The 24,091-nt window shown below is 40.0% G+C and overlaps 1 protein-coding gene and 1 pseudogene across 2 annotated transcripts; both read left to right on the top strand.

Moving 5' to 3' along the window:
* Window positions 1-2,908: 2,908 nt before the first annotated feature.
* LOC309489240 (trace amine-associated receptor 13c-like) lies at window positions 2,909-3,961 on the top strand (the record flags this gene model as incomplete). Its single annotated transcript, XM_082157885.1, has 1 exon — window positions 2,909-3,961. One exon carries the CDS (start codon window positions 2,909-2,911, stop codon window positions 3,959-3,961), a length of 1,053 nt encoding a protein of 350 aa, XP_082014011.1.
* Window positions 3,962-12,923: 8,962 nt separating this feature from the next.
* On the top strand, window positions 12,924-13,961 carry LOC309489261 (trace amine-associated receptor 13c-like; annotated as a pseudogene). Its single transcript has one exon. The product of its transcript is annotated as a trace amine-associated receptor 13c-like (transcript).
* The last annotated feature ends 10,130 nt before the right edge of the window (window positions 13,962-24,091 follow it).

The raw sequence follows: 24,091 nt of genomic DNA, 5'->3' as shown, positions 1-24,091 counted from the left end.
CCTTCAATTTCAAAGTCAAGTTGTTACTCCTGGTCAGGTGGCGCCTATTCCCAAGATGGCCGCCGCCGTTCCAGAGTCTCGTCCCAAGATGGGCGCCACCGTTCCAGAGTCTCGTCCCAAGATGGCCACCGCCGTTCCAGAGTCTCGTCCCAAGATGGCCGCCGCCATTCCAGAGTCTCGTCCCAAGACGGTCACGGCCGTTCCGGAGTCTTGTCTCAAGATGGTGATGACATCATTGGAATGCGCGCTCGTGAGAGGCTATAAATAGATGTGAAACAGGTGCGCTTTCAGGACATTTTGTCTGAAGAGATGTCCTGAACACACCCCCAGTGCGGCAATGCAGCGCAGCAAAAGCTACTCTCAATGCTGCGCTGACAGCCCTATAGGGGAGAATACAACACCGCCACACTGGAAGTGTCTGGACCCCTCAAGGTTGTGTAGTGTGAGCGCACAAACATGAGAAAGGCCTCAGGCATGAGGTTGGGATGTCTACTCAAGGGCATGGGAGCCCAGAGTAACATGAACATCCAAAATATAAAATCTGATAAATTATATATGGTTGAGAATGCAACTTTAGGAAGATGGTCAGGGTGAGGGTGCAAAATAGCTTTGACCAGTCCTGGGCCAGAGTCTAAGCAGGATGGTGAAATTGACAGAGCCTGCAAATCACCAATTCTCTTTAGCGAAGTAATGGCCATGATATCCCACGAAGGGATCTTTCCTCTAACAGGAGGCCTCAGCCACCTTGCTCCAAAGATGAGGTGGACGATCAGAGGGTGCTTCCTGACTGGAGCCCCATCAGTCAGGGCGTGGCAAGCCAATATGGCGGCCACAAATACCCTGAGAGTGGCGGGCATAATTATCATTTTTCCTGCAGAAATTCCAGCACTGAAACAATCTGGCAGTGCAGTTCACCATGCAGACACCACCTTTCAAAGACACCCCATTTAAGGGCATATATATTTCTTGTGGAGAGAGCCCCATTACCATCCCTCAGTTGGTCCCACTCAAGGGCCAAACGTGAAGGTTCCAAAGCTTAGGCCGGGGATGAAATATTGTCCCCTGTGCCTGAGACAGAAGATCCCTCCAGTTCAGAATCACCAGGGGCGAGCCATCGAGGAGGGATATTATCTCCAAAAACGAAATTCCAACAAGACGGCAACAATAAGAGGCAAAGACCCTTGTTGACGGGCCTAGGTCAGCAATCGTTGGAAATGCATAAAAACACAGTCTTGCCCATGCATGGGCCATGGTGTCCAGACCCAGGGGGCTGGGTGATTCAGAGAGAAGTAGAGGGTAATTACGCTGTTTCCTGTGAAGCAAAGAGGTCCAACTTTACTTCATAAAATCTTTCCTAAATCGGTTGGACTACCTCTGAATGGCATTTCCATTCCCTGTGTGTCACAGCCTGACAGAAAGTCTGCTCCCACATTCAAAGCTCAGGGGTGTACGTCACCCTGAGGGACAGGGACCAGTCCTGAGTCCAAAGCAGAACCTGCTGCACTAGCCCGTTCAGACGGGCTGAACACAGTCTGCCTTGGCGATTTATGTAGGTGACTAACATAGTGTTGTCTACCCGCACTAGGACATTAGAACCACTTTAACTGTTGGAAGAAGTACTTCAGGGTCAGAAATACCGCCATCAATTCGAGGCAATTGATGTGCAAATCGAGATGATGACCTCTCCAGATCCCTTGGGATGGACGGCCATCTATAACCGCACCCCGCACCCTCAATATTGATTATTAATTGATTCATAGAAATGTTCATTTCTGGGGTTGGGAAATAACTTTCTATTTTACATTTCTACAAAAGAGCATTTTAGTCAGCATCTTGAATCATTAAATAGACTTTGTTTGCAGGGCAGATAATTAGAACCAAATACATATTGTGCACAAGTTTTATTAACTAAATCACAAACATTCCTAATCTAAACACACATACACACAATCACACATACATGGGTAAAATGGTAAGTGACAGAATTAAACCGGAAGCCGGAAATGGAACTATGGAAAATATCCATTTAACTATGAAAATAACCATCAGCTTATCATTTTCAGAGCACCTCATTAAATGTATACTTGCAGTGAAAGCATTTCGTGAAGTTCCTGAAGAAGGATTTTGATGGTTCCATGAGTCTCAATCGATTTCTTCTGCGTTGAATGGAGAAATGGTGATGAACTGGCATGGTTTGACTCTTTTCTGGTTGAAAGTTCTAAAGTTTTCTTAAGGCTTGCCGGTGCCTATGGGCCCCGGTGGGGGTCCCTAAAGATGCGTCAACATTTAAAAAAACATTCAGAAATAACATTAATAACTTAATGGGAATGTTAGCAAAACATTCTAAGAACATATTTTTGTTATCTGGGAATGTTGTTCTAAGAAAGTTTTCTCTCAATATTATGAGAACATCAGTCAAGTACAAATAACATCATAAAGATGTTCCAAGAACGTTGTTCTAAGAAGATTTTCACTCAAAGTTACGAGAATGTATTTAACTATGGAAATTATTATAAGACTGTTCCATAAACATTATTTTAGGAACGTTTTTTACTAACATTTACATAACTTTTACATAACATTAGTGAAAGTTATGGGAACGTTCCCTGTTAGCTGGGTTACTGATTAAAGCAATAACCACCACACCTGTGTTTAGTTCAGTTCATCCTGTGCATTGCTTTCATGTGAAAATACAAAACAATAACAAGACAGTGAAGAAATGAAACACAAAAACCAAATGCATGTGCTTTTGACCAGTGTCAGAGAATCCTAATCTGGACTGAATAAATGGCTTGTATTTCAAAGATAATGTTCAAAAAAGAAATTAAAAAAGAAATAATTCACACACAAAAAATACATCAGAGTGGGCGTCAGAGGGGTTGGTCTGTTTGATCCAGACACTGTATAAATGAAAGGAGAACAGAACAAACTCCTAACAGGAGGAGACTCACTCATGGCCTATGAGACAGAGGATCATGAGACTCAATACTGCTTTCCTGTCGTCAACTCATCATGTATCAAGGGAAAACGCTCTAAATATGAATACAATATCATGTATGTGTTTGTATTATTGCTGTCAGCATGGACTGTGTTTCTGAACCTGCTGGTGATCATCTCCATCTCTCACTTCAAGAAGCTTCACACTCCAACCAACCTGCTCATTCTCTCTCTGGCTGTGGCCGACCTGCTTATGGGACTTATTGTGATACCCGTAGAGGGCACTAGGCTGATTGAGACGTGTTGGTACTTTGGAGACACTTTCTGTAAACTGTTTATGATAATCCTTGGATTGGTCTTCTCAGCATCTTTCAGTAATTTAGTTTTAATTGCTGTTGATCGTTATGTGGCTGTGTGTCACCCTTTACAGTACCCACAGAAAATAACCACAACTAAAATTTTAGTGAGCATCTGTCTCTGCTGGGTTTGTTTCTCAACTTACAACATTATCCTTGTAATTAATAATGGATATTTTGACACTTCACACAGAACAGACATGTGTTATGGAGAGTGTTCGGTTACGACAGGTTTTGCCTGGAGAATTACTGATCTGTTCATGTCTTTTATTTTTCCATGTACCTTCATCATAACTTTATATTTGAGAATATTTTATGCAGCACATCAGCAAGTGAAAGTTATAAACTCTCTGATGAAGGGTGGTAAATGTGTAATGGAAGGTTCAGTGAGGAGAAAATCTGAGCACAAAGCTGCTCTGACATTAGGAATCATTGTGACAGTTTATCTGCTGTGCTATATTCCATACTATATCTGTTCTATATCAGTAATATCTTCCACAACCATAAATCTATTGACATGGATTGTGTATACAAATTCAGGTCTGAATCCTCTGGTCTATGCTTTATTTTATTCCTGGTTTAAAAATGCTGTTAAACACATCTTAACTCTTAAAATATTTCAGCCAGAATCCTCTTTGGTCAACATTTTTACAGAATATCAATTGTAAGTAATTACACTGGTAAAGCTTTCACTCATGAAGGTTGATATAATTATCATTGTATAATTTATCTTTGTAATTTTCAAAAAATGTATCAGTGTATAGTACATACATTTAACTGAGTATGTTTGCTGTTTAATTCTCAAATGCAGATATTGTCAGAATTGAACAATTAAGTAAACTCCTTTAGACACACATTGAAATGAAGTGACAAAATTGTTCATGAATTGTGTTGCATTGGATAATTAAGTAAACCAAGTAAACAGTATAAATCCTCAATCTACTGGAATAATGAAAAAGGTAGATAGATGCCTTATCTGTGTTACCATATAGGAAAAACACAGGGTAACACTTTATTTTGATAGTCTGTTCGTTGAGACTATACTAGTTATTAGTAGCAATTCAGTAGCTTGTCAACAGTGCATTTGACATTCAACAACACTGTTTCAACTGACAAGTAACATACGTTCAACTGACTGCCTATAGACTATAAGGTACAATTCAAGTGTTAATCTACAGATTTTACGAAAAAGTGCCTGTTGACTGTCAATGTTATTTTGCAACAGGTTATTAACCAATTGGCGACTAACTTTCAATTGTTAACTAACTTTCTGTAGATTGAGTACCAACAACTCAAGATCAATCTGTCAGTTAAATGTCAACAGTCATGTCAGCATATGAAGTATATGATATCCTACTCAAGGGGTCTCATGTGCATCAAATTAATGATTATTTTAGCTGATTTAAAACTGTTTTTAAAAATGTTTTAACCATTTGTAGATAATCTGTTGATAGTCAACTAAAGATTACATGTAGTTGCTTATTTGTTGCTTGTCAACAAAGAAATTGTTTATGATCAGTAGACTATTAATAGACATTCTCAACTAAGCGTTAGTAGATATATTTTAGGACTATCTAATTAAAGTGAAAAAGAGTTTATATCAGTAGAAAGTCTATAACCTATCAACAGATTAATATATTGTTTATGATCAGTTGACTATTAATAGACATTATCCACTAAGTGTTAGCAGATATCTTTTAGGACTATCTAATTAAAGTGAAAGACAGTTGATATCAGTAGAAAGTCTATAACCTATCAACAGATTGCATACCTAACCTGACTGAAGTAGAACAAACACTATGACCAGCACATCAGAGAAAAAAAAAATCACTTTTATTAAATAAAAATAAAAATAAAAAATATATCACGATCACATCTGAACCAGGAAATCCCGATCACATCTGAACCATCTGATTATGTGAAAAAAATTATATTGAGCATTCCAAATGAGAAAACTCTCAATAGTCTACATCACCTATTCTTAACCATAGGGCCGCGGCCCAAGCGCCACCTGGAGGGCCGCAAAAAACTTTACGTTTTTCACCTGTGGGCCGCGAGGGCCGTGGGACCAAACAAGTTATCAATTGAAGACACCAGAATGACCACTGTTATCCATGAGACAGTTACAATACACCATCCCACCACTAGTGGCAGTAATGCCTCAGTTAGGGGCCGATCACACCTAACGCGTTTTTCAGGTTCGAAAACGCGAGGTGCACAGCACTTACCATCACACAGAACGAGCCGTGCGCTGCGTTTTTTATGTTGCTAGGCAACCACTGAAACAGCTGTCCTGTCAGTCAAGTAAACGTCAAATCTGGCTTGTATTAACTTAATTTACTTTCTGTAAACATTGTGGTAGTAACGGTTCGTCAAGTCGTTAAGCTCCTGGTAACCCGCGAGAGCACCACCAGTTTGTCCTCCATCATCGCACTCTCCGCGCATTCAAGCAACTGTAGCTTTCATCACTAAAACGGAAGGCCCGCCTCTCCATTCATTCGATTGGACAGTGGAAAAAAACGTGATGACGTCTGCCGCTTTTTCCGCTCGGAGTTGTTGTTTTTTTCAACTTAAAAAACGCGAGGCGCAGCGGGCGGTAAAACCAAGCGGCAACCTCCCCGTCTCTCTCTTGAAACCAACACGGAAGTGAGTTAAACTGCAATTCATTGACTGGCCGCTTGGGCTGGCTGCAGAAGTGAGTCAAATCTGTATCTCCCCCATGTTAAAATTACCAACTTTACAGCAGAAAAAAACATGTTTACAGCCTGGATCTCTATGTGGCTTTGGTCTATACAGCTAATTTTGCCCTTCATAACAACTGTGAGGGGGGTGAATTTTTTTATAACTCATCCGTTTAGTTGATTAATATTTAAAGTTCTGCATAATTAAGGGTGTGGCCACTAGGGGTGTGAACCGACACTGGTCTCACGGTTCGGTTCGATTATAATTATTATGTCATCGATCCGGTTCAATTCGATATCAAGATGCATCACGATGCACCGCATCCTCAATTTTAAATTTTACTTCAAAAGTGATGTGTGCGCACATGTGCTCGCCTGTTCGGGAAGTTGCAGTGACAGAAACAGTGACATTCCAGTTTAAGTTTCAAGGGATTAAAGCTTGTTTATGACACTAAGAAAAGGAAAATCTGTCAAATAAATTTTGTTTTAAAGAAATGTTCATTTAAAAGCAGCGCTCATTAATCAGTGTATTATGTTACCATTAAAGATGCGCGCATCAACCGTCGCCGAGTCCGCTGTTGAAAGTGATGATCATCCATTTATAATCAATTTGACCATCGGGTGTGGATACTTAAATCAGAGAAAGTTATTGGGGCGGGTGGGTGATTTGTTTTTGGCTGCGGATTCGGGTGACGGAGCTCATCCACTTACTCTAAAGCAGTCAGACTCTGCCGGGCGATAACAGCTCGGGGTGAAAACGGCTAACGTGGTTTATCAAGTTAGTGGTATTACCTCCTGCATATTCTATTTGTGCGTGACATGAGCGCACACAGTGCGTGTCTTCTGCAGGTCGTGCTTACCACGTTGTTCATAAAAGCCGAAATGTGCCCAGATGTTGGCTTTTAAAGTAGTTGGAGCATTTTTAATTTTCTCTCACTCGCGTCTCACCTCCCTCTGCCATTGTATGCTACCGCAACAAAGCACGTACGCGACAAATGACGTAAGAAAAGCGTCAGTACATTATAACCGGTTATGGTCTATTACTGAACCGAAACCGAATCGTCCTCGTCTGCATCGCGATGCATCGTAGAAACGATTAATTTTGACACCCCTAGTGGCCACTTGAGTGACAGATGGATTCCCGCTGATGTCATTGCTAGCTGTTTGTCTGCTGTTGTTACTAGCCGTCACTTCACCTCAGCAAATTTTAGCTGCTGAACTTGCAGTGTTTTGTGCTTTTTTCCGGGATTATTTCATACAATTTAATACACCCATTACTTCGCCCACGGCTTAGGATTCCGTCGTTGTCGTCGAGTATCGTTCGAGAGAACAACCAGCGCTGTATTTCAGTTGTTTTCCTCTGTGAACATGCACTAATGGATGTCTGACAATTTCGTTGCTTTTTGGAGTTTTCAGATTTAAAAACGTCAATAAAGGCTCGTTCGTTCTGCTCTCACGGAACAGATAGATTATAATATGCTTAAGTACCGTCAGATGAAATCCTGCAGGTGTCGGCGCTTTCTCCGTCCATGCAATAAATGCACATCCATGAATGAGCGCGGATTTTCTAGCGAATTTACTTGAACTTCATAGGCAATATATCTATGGTTTAACCCATTTGAGAGGCGGCGCAAATCAGAATTTAAAATGGACTGAATAAGCTCTCTACGAACTTGAGCGATGCCGCGCTGACGGACCATAGACTATAAAAAGAGAGTGACTGACATGTAACGTTAAGCACATAAATCACTGTCACACACACACTCTCAGAGTAATATTAAGTTACTGCATAATACATTTTCAACTAGCAGAATAGTACAGAATCATAGCAAGGCTCCTCAGCTCCACTCACGCCCCGCCTCTTTGCCTATTTTCTGTTATCCGGGAGTGACGCAAGGCCAAGATGGCGACGGCCGGCTCCGCCTACTTTAGGCTTCAAAAATGCTCTTCAGAAACCTACGGGTGACGTCACGGACACTACGTCCATATTTTTTTACAGTCTATGGGTAAAACGCGAGGCACATGTGCGAGCACATAAACAGCGCGCAGAACGCTCGCTGCCATAGGAAACCAATTGGAAATAGGCGCCTCTCACTGCAAAAAAAAAACGCGTCGGGTGTGATCGGCCCCAGCATTCACGATAGCGGAGGAGTTGGTTTTACCTGCCGCTGCGGATATGTGCGGAGCATTGGGAGTTGTAGCTTGTTTAAATTGGACTGTTGTGACTGTTATTGTTCATTTATAACAGATATGAAGAGCAACTTCAGGTTCTGCCATGCAAAAATGTAGACTGCTGAAACAATTATCAAATTATTTTGCAGATTTTAAAGCTATATTTTTTCATTTGCACTTTATTTCAATTTTCATTTACAACTTATTTAATTTGAAAAATATTATTTTTAATTTATTTATTTTAGCAACACATTTTATTGTTTTTATTTTATTTATTTTTATTTATATACATTTTCAATTTTTTTGTAAGTAAAATTTGTCAAATCTAACTGATTTTTGTGTTAATATGCCTGACTTGAGCCTCTAACTTTGTTCTTGATGCAGATTGATTTGTTCCATGAATTGTTGTGTGTTTGGCATCTTGATGTATGTGCAGGTTTACATACACATGAATAATAAACTGTTAAACTGCAAGTGGATTTCATTTAGTTATTGAATACAAATCAAACCAAGGGTGAGATCAATAAACCAATAGTGCAAATATTTGAATGGGCCCTGGGCCACTTTGTACTGTAAAATTTGGGCCCCGACATCAAAAAGGTTAAGAACCCCTGGTCTACATCATTTCAAATGCCCGAGGCCAAGATCAAAAGTTATAAACAACAAATAACAATAATTATTAATTAATACATTTAGCCTTTCATGACAGTAAGTTTTACAGAAAATCGCATTTATTAAATGCAGTTTAACGTTATAACAGTTACTCATTTAAGAAATAATCTCTGTTCCTGCTGCAAACTCGCTTCGGAGGATTAACAGACAAGACTATAGTTTAAACCCTTAACAATACCTTCTTTAATCGTTTAACCATTTTGTAACATTTATTTTATTTAACGTTACGGTGAGACACAAAAGGCGTTTTCTCCTATAGAACCATAATACACCAAAACACAATATAAATTAACAAAATACATAATTTTTATTAGCTAACGTAACGTTAGATGTAATCCAAATCTTTATAATCCATACGCAAGCAAGAAAAGATCCAAATTCAGCCCTTTATCCACATCCAGCGGTCTCCATCTCCATTCTCAGCAGCGACCGTAAATGTCAAATCCCGCGCTCGTGATGAATTTAAATGAAAAAATTGCGCCTTCAAGAAGCGTTACGACATGTTTTACGGCAGTGATATCAAACGCTCATTGGCTCTCGCCTGCTTCGTCACAGATTGCAGCATGCCGTGTTTCAGTTGAAACAACATTGAAATGCAGCTGGGTTAACATTTTCATGGATTAATAACTTAAATTCTGCTCTGTCCCTTATACAAAACTATTATATACTGCCAGAGAGGACTGCAACACATCGTCATTTGAGCGACTTTTGGTACCGATTTACATTTTCGCAATAAATTATTATGATTACACATCTGTTGTGTTTCTTCATCATTTAAAAACTGCATAGTTTTAAGAAATGGTTATGGGTAGGTTTAGGGCAGGAGTGGGATTAATGTTAGTGGCTCAAAATATATTTTAATGCTATTAATAAAACTGGCATTTCCCTACACATCTCTGTCCATAAAGTGTTTTATTCTTTTTATATTCTGTATAAAATGAGTAATTTATATTTAGGTTTGGGAGTAGGGTTAAGGGAACTTACATTTATCTATAAAACAGTATAAGGGAAATGATACAGATATCTTTATGATTCGTAAACGTTTTGTAGCTGTGAATTCGTAATAATTCTACGTTGCAGACATGTCTGTATCATACGTTTCAGCATCTATCCAAACGTACAAAAAAAGTATGTTTTCAATCTGTTGATAGGTTATAGACTTTCTACTGATATAAACTGTTTTTCACTTTAATTAGATAGTCCTAAAATATATCTACTAACACTTAGTGGATAATGCCTATTAATAGTCTACTGATCATAAACAATTTATTTGTTGACAAGCAACAGATCTAATCTTTAGTTGACTATCAACAGATTATCTACAAATGGTTAACATTTTTTTAAAAACAGTTTTAAATCAGCTAAAATAATCATTAATTTGATGCACATGAGACTCCTTGAGTAGGATATACAGTATCATATACTTCATATGCTGACATGACTGTTGACATTTAACTGACAGATTGATCTTGAGTTGTTGGTACTCAATCTACAGAAAGTTAGTTGACAATTGAAAGTTAGTCGCCAATTGGTTAATAACCTGTTGCAAAATAACATTGACAGTCAACAGGCACTTTTTCGTAAAATCTGTAGATTAACACTTGAATTGTACCTTATAGTCTATAGGCAGTCAGTTGAACGTATGTTACTTGTCAGTTGAAACAGTGTTGTTGAATGTCAACTGATGCACTGTTGACAAGCTACTGAATGGCTACTAATAACTAGTATAGTCTCAACGAACGACTAATAGTCATTAGAAGAGTGGTTCCCAACCTTGATCCTGGAGTAGGCCAGCTCTGAACAGTTTAGATGTCTCTCTTATTAAACCTGATTCAACTTGTCCGCTCATTAGTAACCCAGCTAACAAAAATATGTAGTTTTTTCCCCCCTTTTTTTGTGTGCAAACATTCCCAATAAGTTCTGAAAACGGTATTTCTAAAAGTTGTTTTTAAAAGGTTTTTTTTTTTTTTTTTTGGTTTATGTGATCATTAGAGGAACATTCCATTCTATCATTAGAGGCCAAGAACCGAAGGGCAAATGCTTGGCCCTTAACCCTAACCCTATGCTAATAACTTTTGAACCATAAGGGCTAGACATAATAAAAAAACATGGTTCTACTACATGCTGCATTTCGGCGCAGCGCCACCTACTGCCAGAGATACGAAAAATTTATATTTTTGCTTATAACTTCTGAACGGTTTGTCCAAAAATCATAAAAGTGGTCTGGTTAGATTCAGGGTGTCATGCCGAGACTACTGATTTCCATATCGACCATTTTAGGCGTCGGCCATTTTGAATTTTGTACCAAAATGCTGTATTTTATTAACGCATGAACGTATCGTTACGGAACTCGGTATGTATCGGTAATATGTTTATCTGTACTGTTGGCACCTGTACCGAGTGGAATTTTTTGTATATCTACTTGTATAAACATCTAAGTTGTTCTACTTCTTTTACTTCTATCCATTCTAAACACACAGTGAATGCACTGATGCAATAGCTTCTGCTCATTATTCAGGGTCAGTTACATAATATTTGTTTTGATGTATTTTTCAAAACAAGTAACTGACCCCTGAATAATGAGCAGCAGCTATTGCATCTCTGCATTCAGCACAGGTGTTAACAGCACCCTCAGGTGCACATTTACTCAACAGCAAACCATAATTGCTATAATTAGTCTTCAGAGTTTACTGTAACTGATTTCTCAGATGACTTGTTATCAGGAGTAAATGAGACACTTGTCATTGCTTGTTTGACAAATCAACAGCTTCAAAGAAACTGGTAGCCAGGTAACAGACAAGTGACCAATCCTGATGGCGACTTCACTCCATGCATTCTACCAGCACTTCTTCCTACTGTTTCCTTCCTTTTTCTGCTGTGTAACAACAAACGGGATATGCACCACCCAATGGTCAAAGTTGACACAATGTGCATTAGAGGGCACCAGAAGAAAAAAATAAATATTGTTACAACCCTGCAAGAAAAAGGGAGACCACATGCAACAATTCTAAATGAAACATCTATTTTAATGATGCATGTGCAGGAGCTCAAATCTTGAGTATCTGGTGAAAAGTCAACCTTCCCGATTGAGATTGCGCAAGCAAACGTAATCTTAATTTTAATTAATCCAGGATCAGCACAAGTACGTACAATTTTGATGAACAAAACAACACACTCATCTTCCCTCTATGTTGTAAACAAACACAGCGTCAGCTCATGTGTGAGTTTGCTCCTGCGAATACGTCATTGTGTGACAGGAAGCTCGTGCTCCAGACTGCTATGAATGCGCTCAGAACTATTTGCTGAGGCTGTGGATTACATATTGTATATAGTGTTCATTTTCTTGCATAGGCCGATTGTTTCACTTCTTAAGACCTCAATGCATCGTCAGGAGCCGTGAGTATTAATTGACTCATGCTCTGTGTGACCAAAACATTTTTTGGACTAAAACCCAAACTCTCCTGTGTCACATCCAGGCTATGAGCATCAACCAAGACAGACCCTCTTCCCAATCCTGATTCAATTCAACACAGTAAGTGCGTAAAAACGACTTCAGAGAAATGAAATCGCTTTAACGTACCTTGACTCAGAGTGTTATATATGCAAGACTGGTTGTACATTCCAGATGTAAAACTGGTCCCTCAATCGCTCTGAATAATCTTGGGCATACCGAAAATAGAAATAAATTGTTTTAAAGCTTTGACGACAGCCTTGGTGGTCATCTTACACAGGGGATAGATCGTGGGATAACGCATTGTTTGGAACATGACTGTAAACAAATATGAGTTACCTTGGAGGCAATGGTCCAGCCCAACACAAATAATTATTATGTGCACAAAAGGTTTATTTATTACTGGTATCGGGCACAACGGCACAGGTTTTAAAGCCTGATTGGGTTTACCTAACATCTAGCAGGTCACTATAGCAATAGCAGCTACAGCAAGTTAAAATATATGCAGCAACATCTTTTTTAAAGGTGAATGTAAAAAATAAAAATAATAATAATAATAAAAACAAATTATTTGTACGTTACATCATCAATGGGCAGTAGATGGGTGGATCAGTCTGATACAGACTGTATAAATGGAAGGGACAGTAAGGAGAGCAGAACAAACTCCTAACAGGAGGAGACTCACTCATGGCCTATGAGACAGAGGATCATGAGACTCAATACTGCTTTCCTGCCATCAACTCATCATGTATCAAGGGAAAACGCTCTAAATATGAATACAATATCATGTATGTGTTTGTATCATTCCTGTCAGCATGGACTGTGTTTCTGAACCTGCTGGTGATCATCTCCATCTCTCACTTCAAGAAGCTTCACACTCCAACAAACCTGATTATTCTCTCTCTGGCTGTGGCCGACCTGCTTATTGGACTTGTCATGCCCATAGAGGCAACCAGACTTATTGAGACGTGTTGGTACTTTGGAGACACTTTCTGTAAACTGTTTATGATAATCCTTGGAATTCTCTTCTCAGCATCTCTTAGTAGCGTAGTTTTAATTGCTGTTGATCGTTATGTGGCTGTGTGTCACCCTTTACAGTACCCCTAGAAAATAACCACAACTAAAACTTTAATAAGCATCTGTTTGAGCTGGATTTGTTTTTCATCTTATAATGCTACAATTGTAATTAATGATGGATATTTAGACACTTCACTCAGAACAGACATGTGTTATGGAGAGTGTTCTGTTATGATGGGTTTTGCCTGGGGAGTCATTGATCTGTTCATGTCTTTTATTTTTCCTTGTACCCTAATCATAACTTTATATTTGAGGATTTTCTATGTTGCACATCAGCAAGTGAAAGTTATAAACTCTCTGATTAAGGGTGGTAAATGTGTAATGGAAGGATCAGTGAAGAGGAAATCTGAGAGTAAAGCTGCTCTGACATTAGGAATCATTGTGACAGTTTATCTGCTTTGCTTGATTCCATACTATATCTGTTCTATATCAGTAGTCTCTTCCACAATCATAAATCTATTGACATGGGTTGTGTATACAAACTCAGGTCTGAATCCTCTGGTCTATGCTATATTTTATCCCTGGTTTAAAAAGACAGTTAAACACATCTTAACTCTGAAAATATTTCAGCCAGCATCCTCTCTGGTCAATATTTTTACAGAGCATCAATTGTAATTAAACTGGTATGGCTGTCCCTTATAAAGGATATGATTATCTTTAGGATTTATATTTGTAATTTACACTACATGTATCTTAGTATGTAGCTTATTTCAGAGAGTATGTTTTCTGCATTTGATGTTCAATTTTAATAATTAATTAAACTTCTTTTCACACACATTGAAATTTATTGACACAATGTTCATAAATTGTGTTAAATTAGCTTATTAAATAAACTGAGCAAGCAGCATACATCCTCAATGTACTGGAATAAATGGTAAAGGTATATTATGTGCTTTATGCTTTATCACTTTCATCAGTCATGTTGCATCTGTGTTATTAAAGATCAAAAACATAATGACAAAAAAAGGACAGTAAACTAAACTCAGTAAAAAAGTGATGTCCTCTAATGTTCAGGAAATGTCTTAATGTATAAATATTGGTATGAACAAAAAGATTCAACAACTGAGACATAAACTAAACAAGTTTCACAGACATTTGACGAACAGAAATGAAACAATAAGTCCCTGAACAATATCAAAATTAGCAGTCATATCTGGTGTAGCCAGAAGCTGCTTTAAGGACCACAGAGCATCTCATCCTCATGGACTGCAGCAAACTGGCCAGTTCTTGCTGTGAGATGTTACCCCACTCTTCCACCAAGGCTCTCAAAGTTCTCAAACATGGTTCCAGGATTAGAAATCAGTTTGTGTGTGTCCTGATAAACCCAAACGCCCCCACAAAGATAGTAATATCAGCATGTTTGACCTTGTGGAGATATTTTTTTTATGGTCCCCATTATATAAATTATACTAAATTATTTTTTTTGAAAATGTAAAAATGGGATTTAATTTGTACAATATAAAAATCATTATGTCTATCCTATCCTAGTTTAAAAAAGTATACTTTATTGTATTTTAAATATATTCCCTTTTTCAATAGTACATTGCAAATACTAACAAAAATTGTACTATCTTTAAATATATTTAAAGTATTATTAGCATCATGCTTTTACCTATTTTCACAATACAACTTTTAACACACTTTAAAATAATTGTACTTTAGTATATTTTCTAAAAATATATTTTAGAAAAATATACTTGAAGTGAAAATTCTGTTTATTAAAAAAAAAAAGTATTTATTTGCACTTTATTAAAAATATATTTGAGGTATTTTAACTATGTGCTGGAAATGATTATTGTACATTGAAAGTATACTTTCAAAATATAGTATACAATAGTATTTTGTACAAAGTATAGCTAAGTTTTATTTGTCTAATAATGTACATTTGTTATTGAAGACAAAGTATGCAATTTATAGTATTTGGAATAAGCCAAAGGTAATAATGAGCCTATACTTTTTACTCAAATATTTCACACCATGATAGCCTCATGTGCAAGTGCTCCGACATGTGCTTCGGGAGACCCGTCCCGGCTCGTGGACCTTTCCTGATTCTCTCTCTCTCGCACCTCACTTCCTGTCTAGCAACTGTCCTATCTAAATAAAAGGCAAAAACGCAAAAAAATATATAAACACACTTATGGTATATTGCTTGTATGTTTCGAAGACACTCGTAAATAATTTGTAATGGACTTGTAACACAAATAAAGTACACTTAAATATCACAAATCAAGCATGTAATTAGTCCCTACACAGGTATATACTTAAAGTATACTAAGTATACTTGAAGTTGGTCCAATTTAGTACACAAAAGTACACTAAATACACTTAAAGTTATGCTTTACTACAATTTAATTACAACTAAAATATACTTAAATTTTTATATATTTATATATATATATATAAATTTAAATATAAATTTGTTGTTTTAGCACACTTCAAGTTCACTAATCATTAACACAGTTAAAGTAGGTGGTGGTAGCGCAATGGATAAGACACATGCCTTTGGTGTGAGAGACCCGGGTTCGAATCCACTGTGAGACACCAATGTGTCCCTGAGCAAGACACTTAACCCCTAGTTGCTCCAGAGGCGTGCGACCTCTGACATATATAGCAATTGTAAGTCGCTTTGTATAAAAGCGTCAGCTAAATGAATAAATGTAAATGTAAATGTAAGTATACTGATAATTAGTCTAGCTGCAAGTATACTTACTTAGCATATTTTATTTTCGCCAGGTTATGTCCCCATAAAACATGGATATGTGTATATACAGTATTCATTCATTTACACACACTCACACTAACCTGACCCCTAAACCTAATTGCAATCACATTTTTACACGAGTGTTGTAAAACAAGCCAAAATACACGAAAGATGATACAATGAAATTAACTATGACAGTCACGACAGTCACGAACAGAATTGATTAGATTACAGATGGAGTTGGGGATGGAGGCGGGAGTTAGATGCAGCGTGCAGATGAGCAATAGGCTGAATGAATGGGGATTTAAAGGAACCGCTGTGACGAGTGTCGCAACTGGATTGGTACACATCAGGAACAGCTGACTGTTGTAAGGTGATGCTCAATTCTGTCAGGTCCATTAAGTCAAGAACACACATGACAATAAAAATGATTTAGGAAAATTTTTATTGAATAAATTGCAATTCAAGTTGATAAATCCTGAATTAAATGTTGGCGGTATGGCTCTGTTCAGGGAGTCCTCTGACCTTTCATGAGCACTATGAAATAGCAGAGAGTCAGAGGACAGCAACAGCATTAGGGAACACTCACACAGTTTAGGACTGGGAGAGCTGAACTATTCCCCCTATGAACAGAGCAGCAACGATGACAAAAGCAAAATGCCACGTTATACACGACAAGGAGGAGCTGGGGAGGTGGCGGGCTGCAAAGAGCTAGCATCAGCAGTTAGGAGCGAACTGAATCTGTTTGAAGAGGGCGCCCTGTTTATATCATAGCCATTAGCAGCGAGGGGAGTTGAACAGCTGATGCGCTGATGCAAAACAGCTGATGCATCTCAGCTGAGCAGAACAGCTGATGAGACCGTGTTGTTGGCCAATAGCGTTAGCAGCGTCTTGACTACCTGGCCTGCCAGAACTGACGCTTATGCTCAATTTTTGGAACTTTATTTCACAAGTGACTAAGAAATGTATGTTTATTTGTCTGCAAAAGTCCGCCAGATGACGCAAAACGGCTTTCGTGGAAATGTGTTTGGAACTTCATATAGTGGGAAATCAGGAAAGCAGATAAACTGTCACAAAGAGTCTTAACGTCAGAGCAGCTTTACTCTCAGATTTCTTCCTCACTGGACAGTCCATTACAACCCAGTCTCACGGCAGTTCGTGAAATGGTCACGTAATTTAATCTATTGATTCGTGACACGGGCACGTTTATTTCGTTATTTTCGTAATACCAGCACGTTTTTTAAACTAATGTATTTCAATGGGAAACATCTTTCGTGATCACAGCACGATTTTTTCTCGCTGTCGAGCTGCAGCAGATCAGCTGTTTAATCAACATTTATTCACGAGATCTTATCATGGTTTATGTTTTTTTTTAAATGTTATTATTTCGATCTAATTGCCAGGGAAGCTGGATTGCTTTGCTGTTTATTGATATTTTTAAAATTATATTTTACCAGTAGGAAATCGCGCTGAAGAAGTCTCGTTCCGAACACATCGCGATATTTGGCATCAGTTCACGTGAGTCAGATGTTGGTAAGTAGTAAATACCTAAATACGCTGTCCTAATAATGTGTGATATAATGTCTTTTCTGTTTGTCGATATTAATCAGATTAGCTCACGTTCAGTCACTGCATTATATCTGTCATCGCCACGGAGGCTTTGCGTTTCATTGCTTTCTAATTCAAAACAGGGTGATTAAACACTGCCTGTCACATGACGTGCTATAGGCCTAGACCTTTAATCAGTTAATCATATTCATATCACATTAAAAGTAGTACAATTAGTTCCAAAGTTGTATTTGTAGTAGAAGAAGCACAGTAAAAACAACACTTACCATGCTTTTTACCACATTAACATTAGTTTTACTGTGATAAGTGTAGTAAAAAGACAGTAATCACAAAACTTACCATGCTTTTACCTCAGTATTGGTAGTTTTAATGTGATACTTATTGTAAATGCACAGTAACCACAACACTTACCATGCTTTTACCACACTATTGGTAGTTTTAATGTGATACTTATTGTAAATGCACAGTAACCACAAAACTTACCATGCTTTTACCACACTATTGGTAGTTTTAATGTGATACTTATTTTAAATGCACAGTAACCACAACGCTTACCATGCTTTTACCACAGTAACCCTAGTTTTACTGTGATAGGTGTGGTAAAAGGACCGTAACCACAAAACTTACCATGCTTTAAACCTCAATAACCTTAGTTTTACTGTGATTGGTGTAGTAAAGGATAGTAATCACAAAACTGACCATGCTTTTACCCCAGTATTGGTAGTTTTAAAGTGATATTTGTTGTAAATGCATATTAACCACAACACTTGCCATGCTTTTAATGCTTTATAATGTAACATCCAATATTTGTAAGGTAAATCAGTACTTTTTCCTTTCAATAATCCTGTATATTATACATAATGATATTTTCTTTTCTCTTTTTTCAGATGAAAAGACCAAAAGGACCTTTCGGACTCAGTCAGCCCATTATTGTTTGAGGAGAAGTAAACGGAGGAGACGGAAAGCTGCAAAGGCAAATATTCACAATGGTATGTATGTGTTGGTTTTAACCCTAAATCAAACATTTAGCATTTGTTGTTTCTTAAACCTTTTCTCACAAAACCCATAGCCCAATCAGTACGAAAATAGTCTCAAAGTCTTAATAATTCACAAGATTTAACAAGTTGTCAAATTCATACAATCCTCGTACACAATCTTGCAGCTTTTACTCCTAGTGCTGTCATTGGCTACTGCCTCAATTCCTGTACATATTTATCGCGATATTTGTAAATCAGTTGCGCCCCTTCTTGGAAAGTTGTCGGATGTCCCACACACTGTCAGAAAGTTGATATTAATTGCATTGTATTTATTACAACTATTACAAATTGGTCCCCGTCTGTTTATGTTCCAGTGATACATGATGTCTCTTCACACCTCATAACCTTCCTCTGTTTGCAAGAGTCTAAAGCTTATCTGACTTGTCACATGACATCAGATACTCGATTATTTTGTCATAATCAGATCAGTTACACTGCTGATAACTGTCCTGTTTGCATGTAAATAATTTTCATATGATTATTGCTTGCTATTTTAGACATACTTTTATTCATAGAAATGCCCGCATATCAGTGAACTTATAACATAAAAATGCTTTTAACATTTAATTATGCAACACTCTTTACAGAAAAATATCCCACAGTTATGGATAAACTCACAACATCATCATCAAGTGCTGTGCTGGGCACATTGGGTAACAAGTGTCCTCCAACGTGTTCGATCCGTGGCCAAGTTCTCCACATCTTCCCGTGGGACACTGACATTCTTCAGGTCTTCGTGAAACATCTGTCTCCGTGTCTTCCTTGGTCTTCCCTGTCTCCTGCATCCTCCTGGTGGTGTCCACTTCATCACTGTGTTTGGGTGTTGTTGTTTGGGCATGTGTAGGATGTGTCTAATGTAGAGCTGCTGGTCTCGTTGGTGTCGGAACATAAAGAACTATATGACAAACGCGACAGCAACTACAAAAATCTTGATAAAAGAGAACTGTTATGGAGTGGTATTGCAGAGTATATACTGTTATGGAGTGGTATTGTATTTCTGTTTTACATTAAGCGCCATCTAATGTCAGGGAATGAATTTGCATGTTCACTCGGCTCATCGTCAGCGAAAATCGCTTGGGTGTGAACACCAAAAACGCATTGAAAAACGCTGGCGAATAACGTGCGCCGATATTCGTCCCGGTGTGTACGGGCCTTTACAGCAGGTCAGTGAGCTAGTGAGCCAGTTCCAAACACTGTCAGCAATCTTTACATCTTGTCATGGTCACATAAATGAAAAAATTTATTCACAAAAAATAGTTTAACAGGGTTCCAGACTGCGACCATTTTTTGAGAATGTGCGAGTTAAAATTTTATGTGGTCGCATTTGTGCGAGTGCATGGTCATGTACTACTCAGTTAAATTCACACATGAATTTTCCTGCATTGAACTTGTTTTAGCGCCCGCCAAAGTGAATTTTTGTCCCGCCAAAGTCTTATTTGATCGGTGAGTAATGTAGATAAACTGCTGCGCTTGTGACAGGGCTTACGTTTACCTGAAAGAACGTACTCGGTTACTAACGTAACCTCGGTTCTCTCTAGAAGAGGGAACGAGTACTGCGTAAGATATCTTACGCTAGGGGGAAAATCCTTTTTCCGCGAGATATTGAAGCCAAAAATTATCCTTAATTTTGTAATAATGCAAAACGCGTTGCGGCAGCATACAGATATAGGCGAGGCAGCTCGCGCGCCTATTGGCTGTTCTGCGGCAACTGCAGCAGCCTATCGAGCGAGGCCTGGCGTGACGCCAGACCCAATGAGGGTGCTTCGCGCCCGCTGCGTCACATCCCGCCGAAACGGGCGTGGTCTAGGCCTATAAATACCGCTCGCAGGCAGCTATTATCTGGTTTTTCATCATCGAAGCAACCAGAGCGTGCGCATGCACGGCAAGATACGCAGTACTCGTTCCCTCTTCTAGAGAGAACCGAGGTTACGTTAGTAACCGAGTACGTTCTCTTACGAGAGGTCTCTCGTACTGCGTAAGATATCTTACGCTAGGGGACCCAATGCAAAACGCTGTGCATGCTGAGATCTGACACCAAAGACCCAAGGGCGAAAGCCCGGGGTTCATATAGTGCACAATCACCCAGGGAACTCACAGGGAGTCCGGGAAGAGGGAGGGGCGAAGCCACACTCTTCCACATATGGCAGCGTCGCTTAGAAGCGAATTTCATCATACAGACAGGGCAGGGTACGGCCTGAACTGATGGGGAAATGTGGGTCTTACACAATTTGCCCAGGCACATCTTGTGCTACTGCTTTTCACTGTCGATCATCGAGCTGTGCTCAGTAGACGCAGCATTCTGAGCTGATAGCATCAGGTCAGATAATACTGGTTAACTAGACCGACAGCAGCCTGGCCTGCAGGGCGGGAACCTCTAGGTTGTAAAACCTTATAAATGTAGACGGGGAGGCCCAGCCCGCGCCGTACAAATATCTTGCAAGGCAATCCCACTCGACCAGGCCCACGAAGAGGCCATGCCTCTCATGGAGTGCGCTCTGACACCCAACGGGCACTGCATGCCCTTGGAGGCGTATGCTAGCGCTATAGCATCAACTATCCATCTGGATAGGCTCTGTTTCGACGCGGCTAGTCCCTTAGAACGCCCGCTGAACGAAACAAAGAGCTGCTCTGTCTGTCTGAAAACAGACGAGCGAGACACATAAGCTCGTAATGCCCTGACTGGGCAAAGGAGGCCCGCGTCTCTTTCCTCATCAGGGACCGGTAGGGCTGACAGGGAGATGACCTGCGCCCTAAACGGTGTGTTGAGGGATTTTGGAACATAACCGTGCTTAGGTTTGAGTATAACTTTTGAGTCATTAGGCCCAAATTCCATGCACGTCGCGCTCACAGAGAGCGCGTGTAAGTCCCCTATGCGCTTCACTGAAGCGAGAGCCAGCAGAAACACAGTCTTGAAAGACAGATGTTTCAGATCAATCGTCTGTAAAGGCTCGAATGGTCCACCTTTCATGGCTTCCAGTACCGTAGAAAGGTCCCATACGGGGACTGAGGGAGGTCTGGGAGGATTCAGTCTCTTAGCCCCTCTAAGGAAGCGGATGACTAAATCGTTCCTTCCTATTGACTGACCAAGCGTTGTTCTTGAGAACGCTGCTATAGCCGCCACATAAACTTTGAGCGTGGAAGGGGTCCTGCCCTTATCCAACAGCTCTTGTAGGAAGGAAAGCGCCTCCGTCACTCCACAGTCTGTGGGTGACACGCCACGGGCTGTGCACCAGCCCGAAAACACTGACCATTTCGAGGAGTAGAGCCGTCTCGTAGACGGAGCTCTAGCCTGCGTGATCGTGTTTAATACTCCCTTAGGGAGTTCAACATGTACCCGTTGATGGCCCAGACATGAAGGGACCACAATTCCGGGTGAGGATGCCAGATCGAGCCGTGGGCCTGAGAGAGGAGGTCTCTCCTCACTGGCACTGGCCACGGGGCAGTGCTCGCTAGCTGCATCACAACTGGGAACCAAGGTTGGTTTTCCCAGAACGGTGCTACAAGCAGTACTGAGCATCCTTCTTCCCTGATCCGCTCTATCACCTGAGGCAGGAGAGAGACGGGGGAAAAGCATAGAGCGGGCAGCGGGGCCATACATGAGCCAGCGCGTCCCTGCTCTTGGAGAAAAATTCCGGACAGTGAGCGTTTTCTTGAGACGCGAACAGGTCTACTTCCGCTCTGCCGAATTTCTTCCACAGCAGTTGGACTGTCTGTGGGTGTAGAGACCATTCGCCTGCCGGAACATTGTTCCTGGACAGTCTGTCTGGTCCTATGTTTAGGAGCCCTGGCACGTGCGCTGCTCTCAGCGAGCGCAGGTTGCGCTGAGCCCATACCAGGAGGCGTTCTGCTAGCCTGTACAGGTTCCTGGACCTGAGGCCGCCCTGGCGATTTATGTAGGACACCACAGACATGTTGTCCGAGCGGACCAGGACGTGGCGTCCTTTTATTTGGGGACAAAAACGCGTCAGCGCGTTGTCTACTGCCAGCATTTCGAGGCAGTTTATGTGCAGGAGCTTCTCCCGTTCGGACCACTGGCCGAAGAACGGTCTGGCCGAAGAATGGTCTGCCCTCGAGCAGCGACCCAGGAAAGATATCGTCTGACTGGGGGACAGAGAGCTCTTCACCCAATTGACACTGAGACCCAAATTCTCGAGGTGATCGAGTAAAATGGTCGTGTGCTCTATGAGCACTGAGCGAGATTGCGCTAGAATCAGCCAATCGTTCATTCTGAGGGGTGCGAGCGCCGCATCCATGCACTTCGTAAATGTACGGGGTGCCAGGGATAAACCGAACAGCAGGACTGTGTACTGATATGCCTGGCCCTCGAAGGCGAATCTCAAATATCGCCTGTGACGTGACGCTATCTGTATTTGAAAATACACGTCTTTCAGATCTATTGACACGAACCAATCTCCTTGGCGAATCTGCGCGAGGATTTTTCTGGTTGTGAGCATCCTGAACTGTCGCTTCACAAGCACTCTGTTCAGTTGCCTTAGATCTAGTATGGGTCTGAGACCCCCGTCTTTTTTCGGTACCAGGAAGTATCTGCTGTATAGCCCTCCTTCGCTCTGAACTTGAGAGAGAGGCTCTATGGCCCCTTTGTTCAATAGTTTCGCCACTTCGGCTCGAAGTAAATGTGCTACTTCTGCTTTTACCGTGGTCTCGACGCGCGCCGTATAGCTGAGAAAGTTGGTAGCACCAGTGCAACCAGTGGAAAAGTTAGTCTGGAGCCCTGTTTAATCAGCTAATATATCTCCAATATGTTTGTTTTAATGTCTACAGTCTCAGATCAGCTCCAGCAGTAACAACAACAGCAAAGGCAGCAAACTCACTTAAGGACTTTAGTAAGAATTTACCAGAACAGGTATCACATTATTGTTAAAAATCTTGTAAAGTATTAATTGCTGTATTTTTTTCTGTTTGCTTTGTTTTTATTTTCATTGTATAAATGTAACTCTTGTATTTTTGTAAATCAGTTTATGCCATGAAAATAGCCACAGATGCTGACATGGCATTAAATAAAACTATACTGTACTGTACGAAACATGGGCCACGTTGATTTTGTCCTACACAGTTTACTATAACAGCTGTTCTTTATTATTCTGTATAACAGAGAAGAAAAAGCCATCAGGTTGGGACAACTTAAGATACTTCAGTTTCTAATCCCAGAGTTATTAATAGGTGCACATCATTTATTTTCTTTTTTTACTTTTAAACTTAAAATTTGTCTTTTCTGTTCTGTTTCTTTTTCAAAACGGCATCAATGCATTTGCTGCCGTATCGATAAAGAATCATCCGTATTGATATATTGCTGTATTGACATTGAGCACAGCCCTATTTAAAGCCTTGTTCCATGAGCCCCCTTTTATACTTTGAGCACCTGCCCCTCCAGAGGTCTCTGCACAGCCCTGGTGAAACTGGTGCTACCAAACCGGGCC

This window comes from Leuciscus leuciscus (assembly GCF_965113295.1).
Source record: "Leuciscus leuciscus genome assembly, chromosome: 24".
In the NCBI taxonomy this organism is placed as follows: domain Eukaryota; kingdom Metazoa; phylum Chordata; class Actinopteri; order Cypriniformes; family Leuciscidae; genus Leuciscus; species Leuciscus leuciscus.
This window is presented reverse-complemented; position numbering and strand designations above follow the sequence as displayed.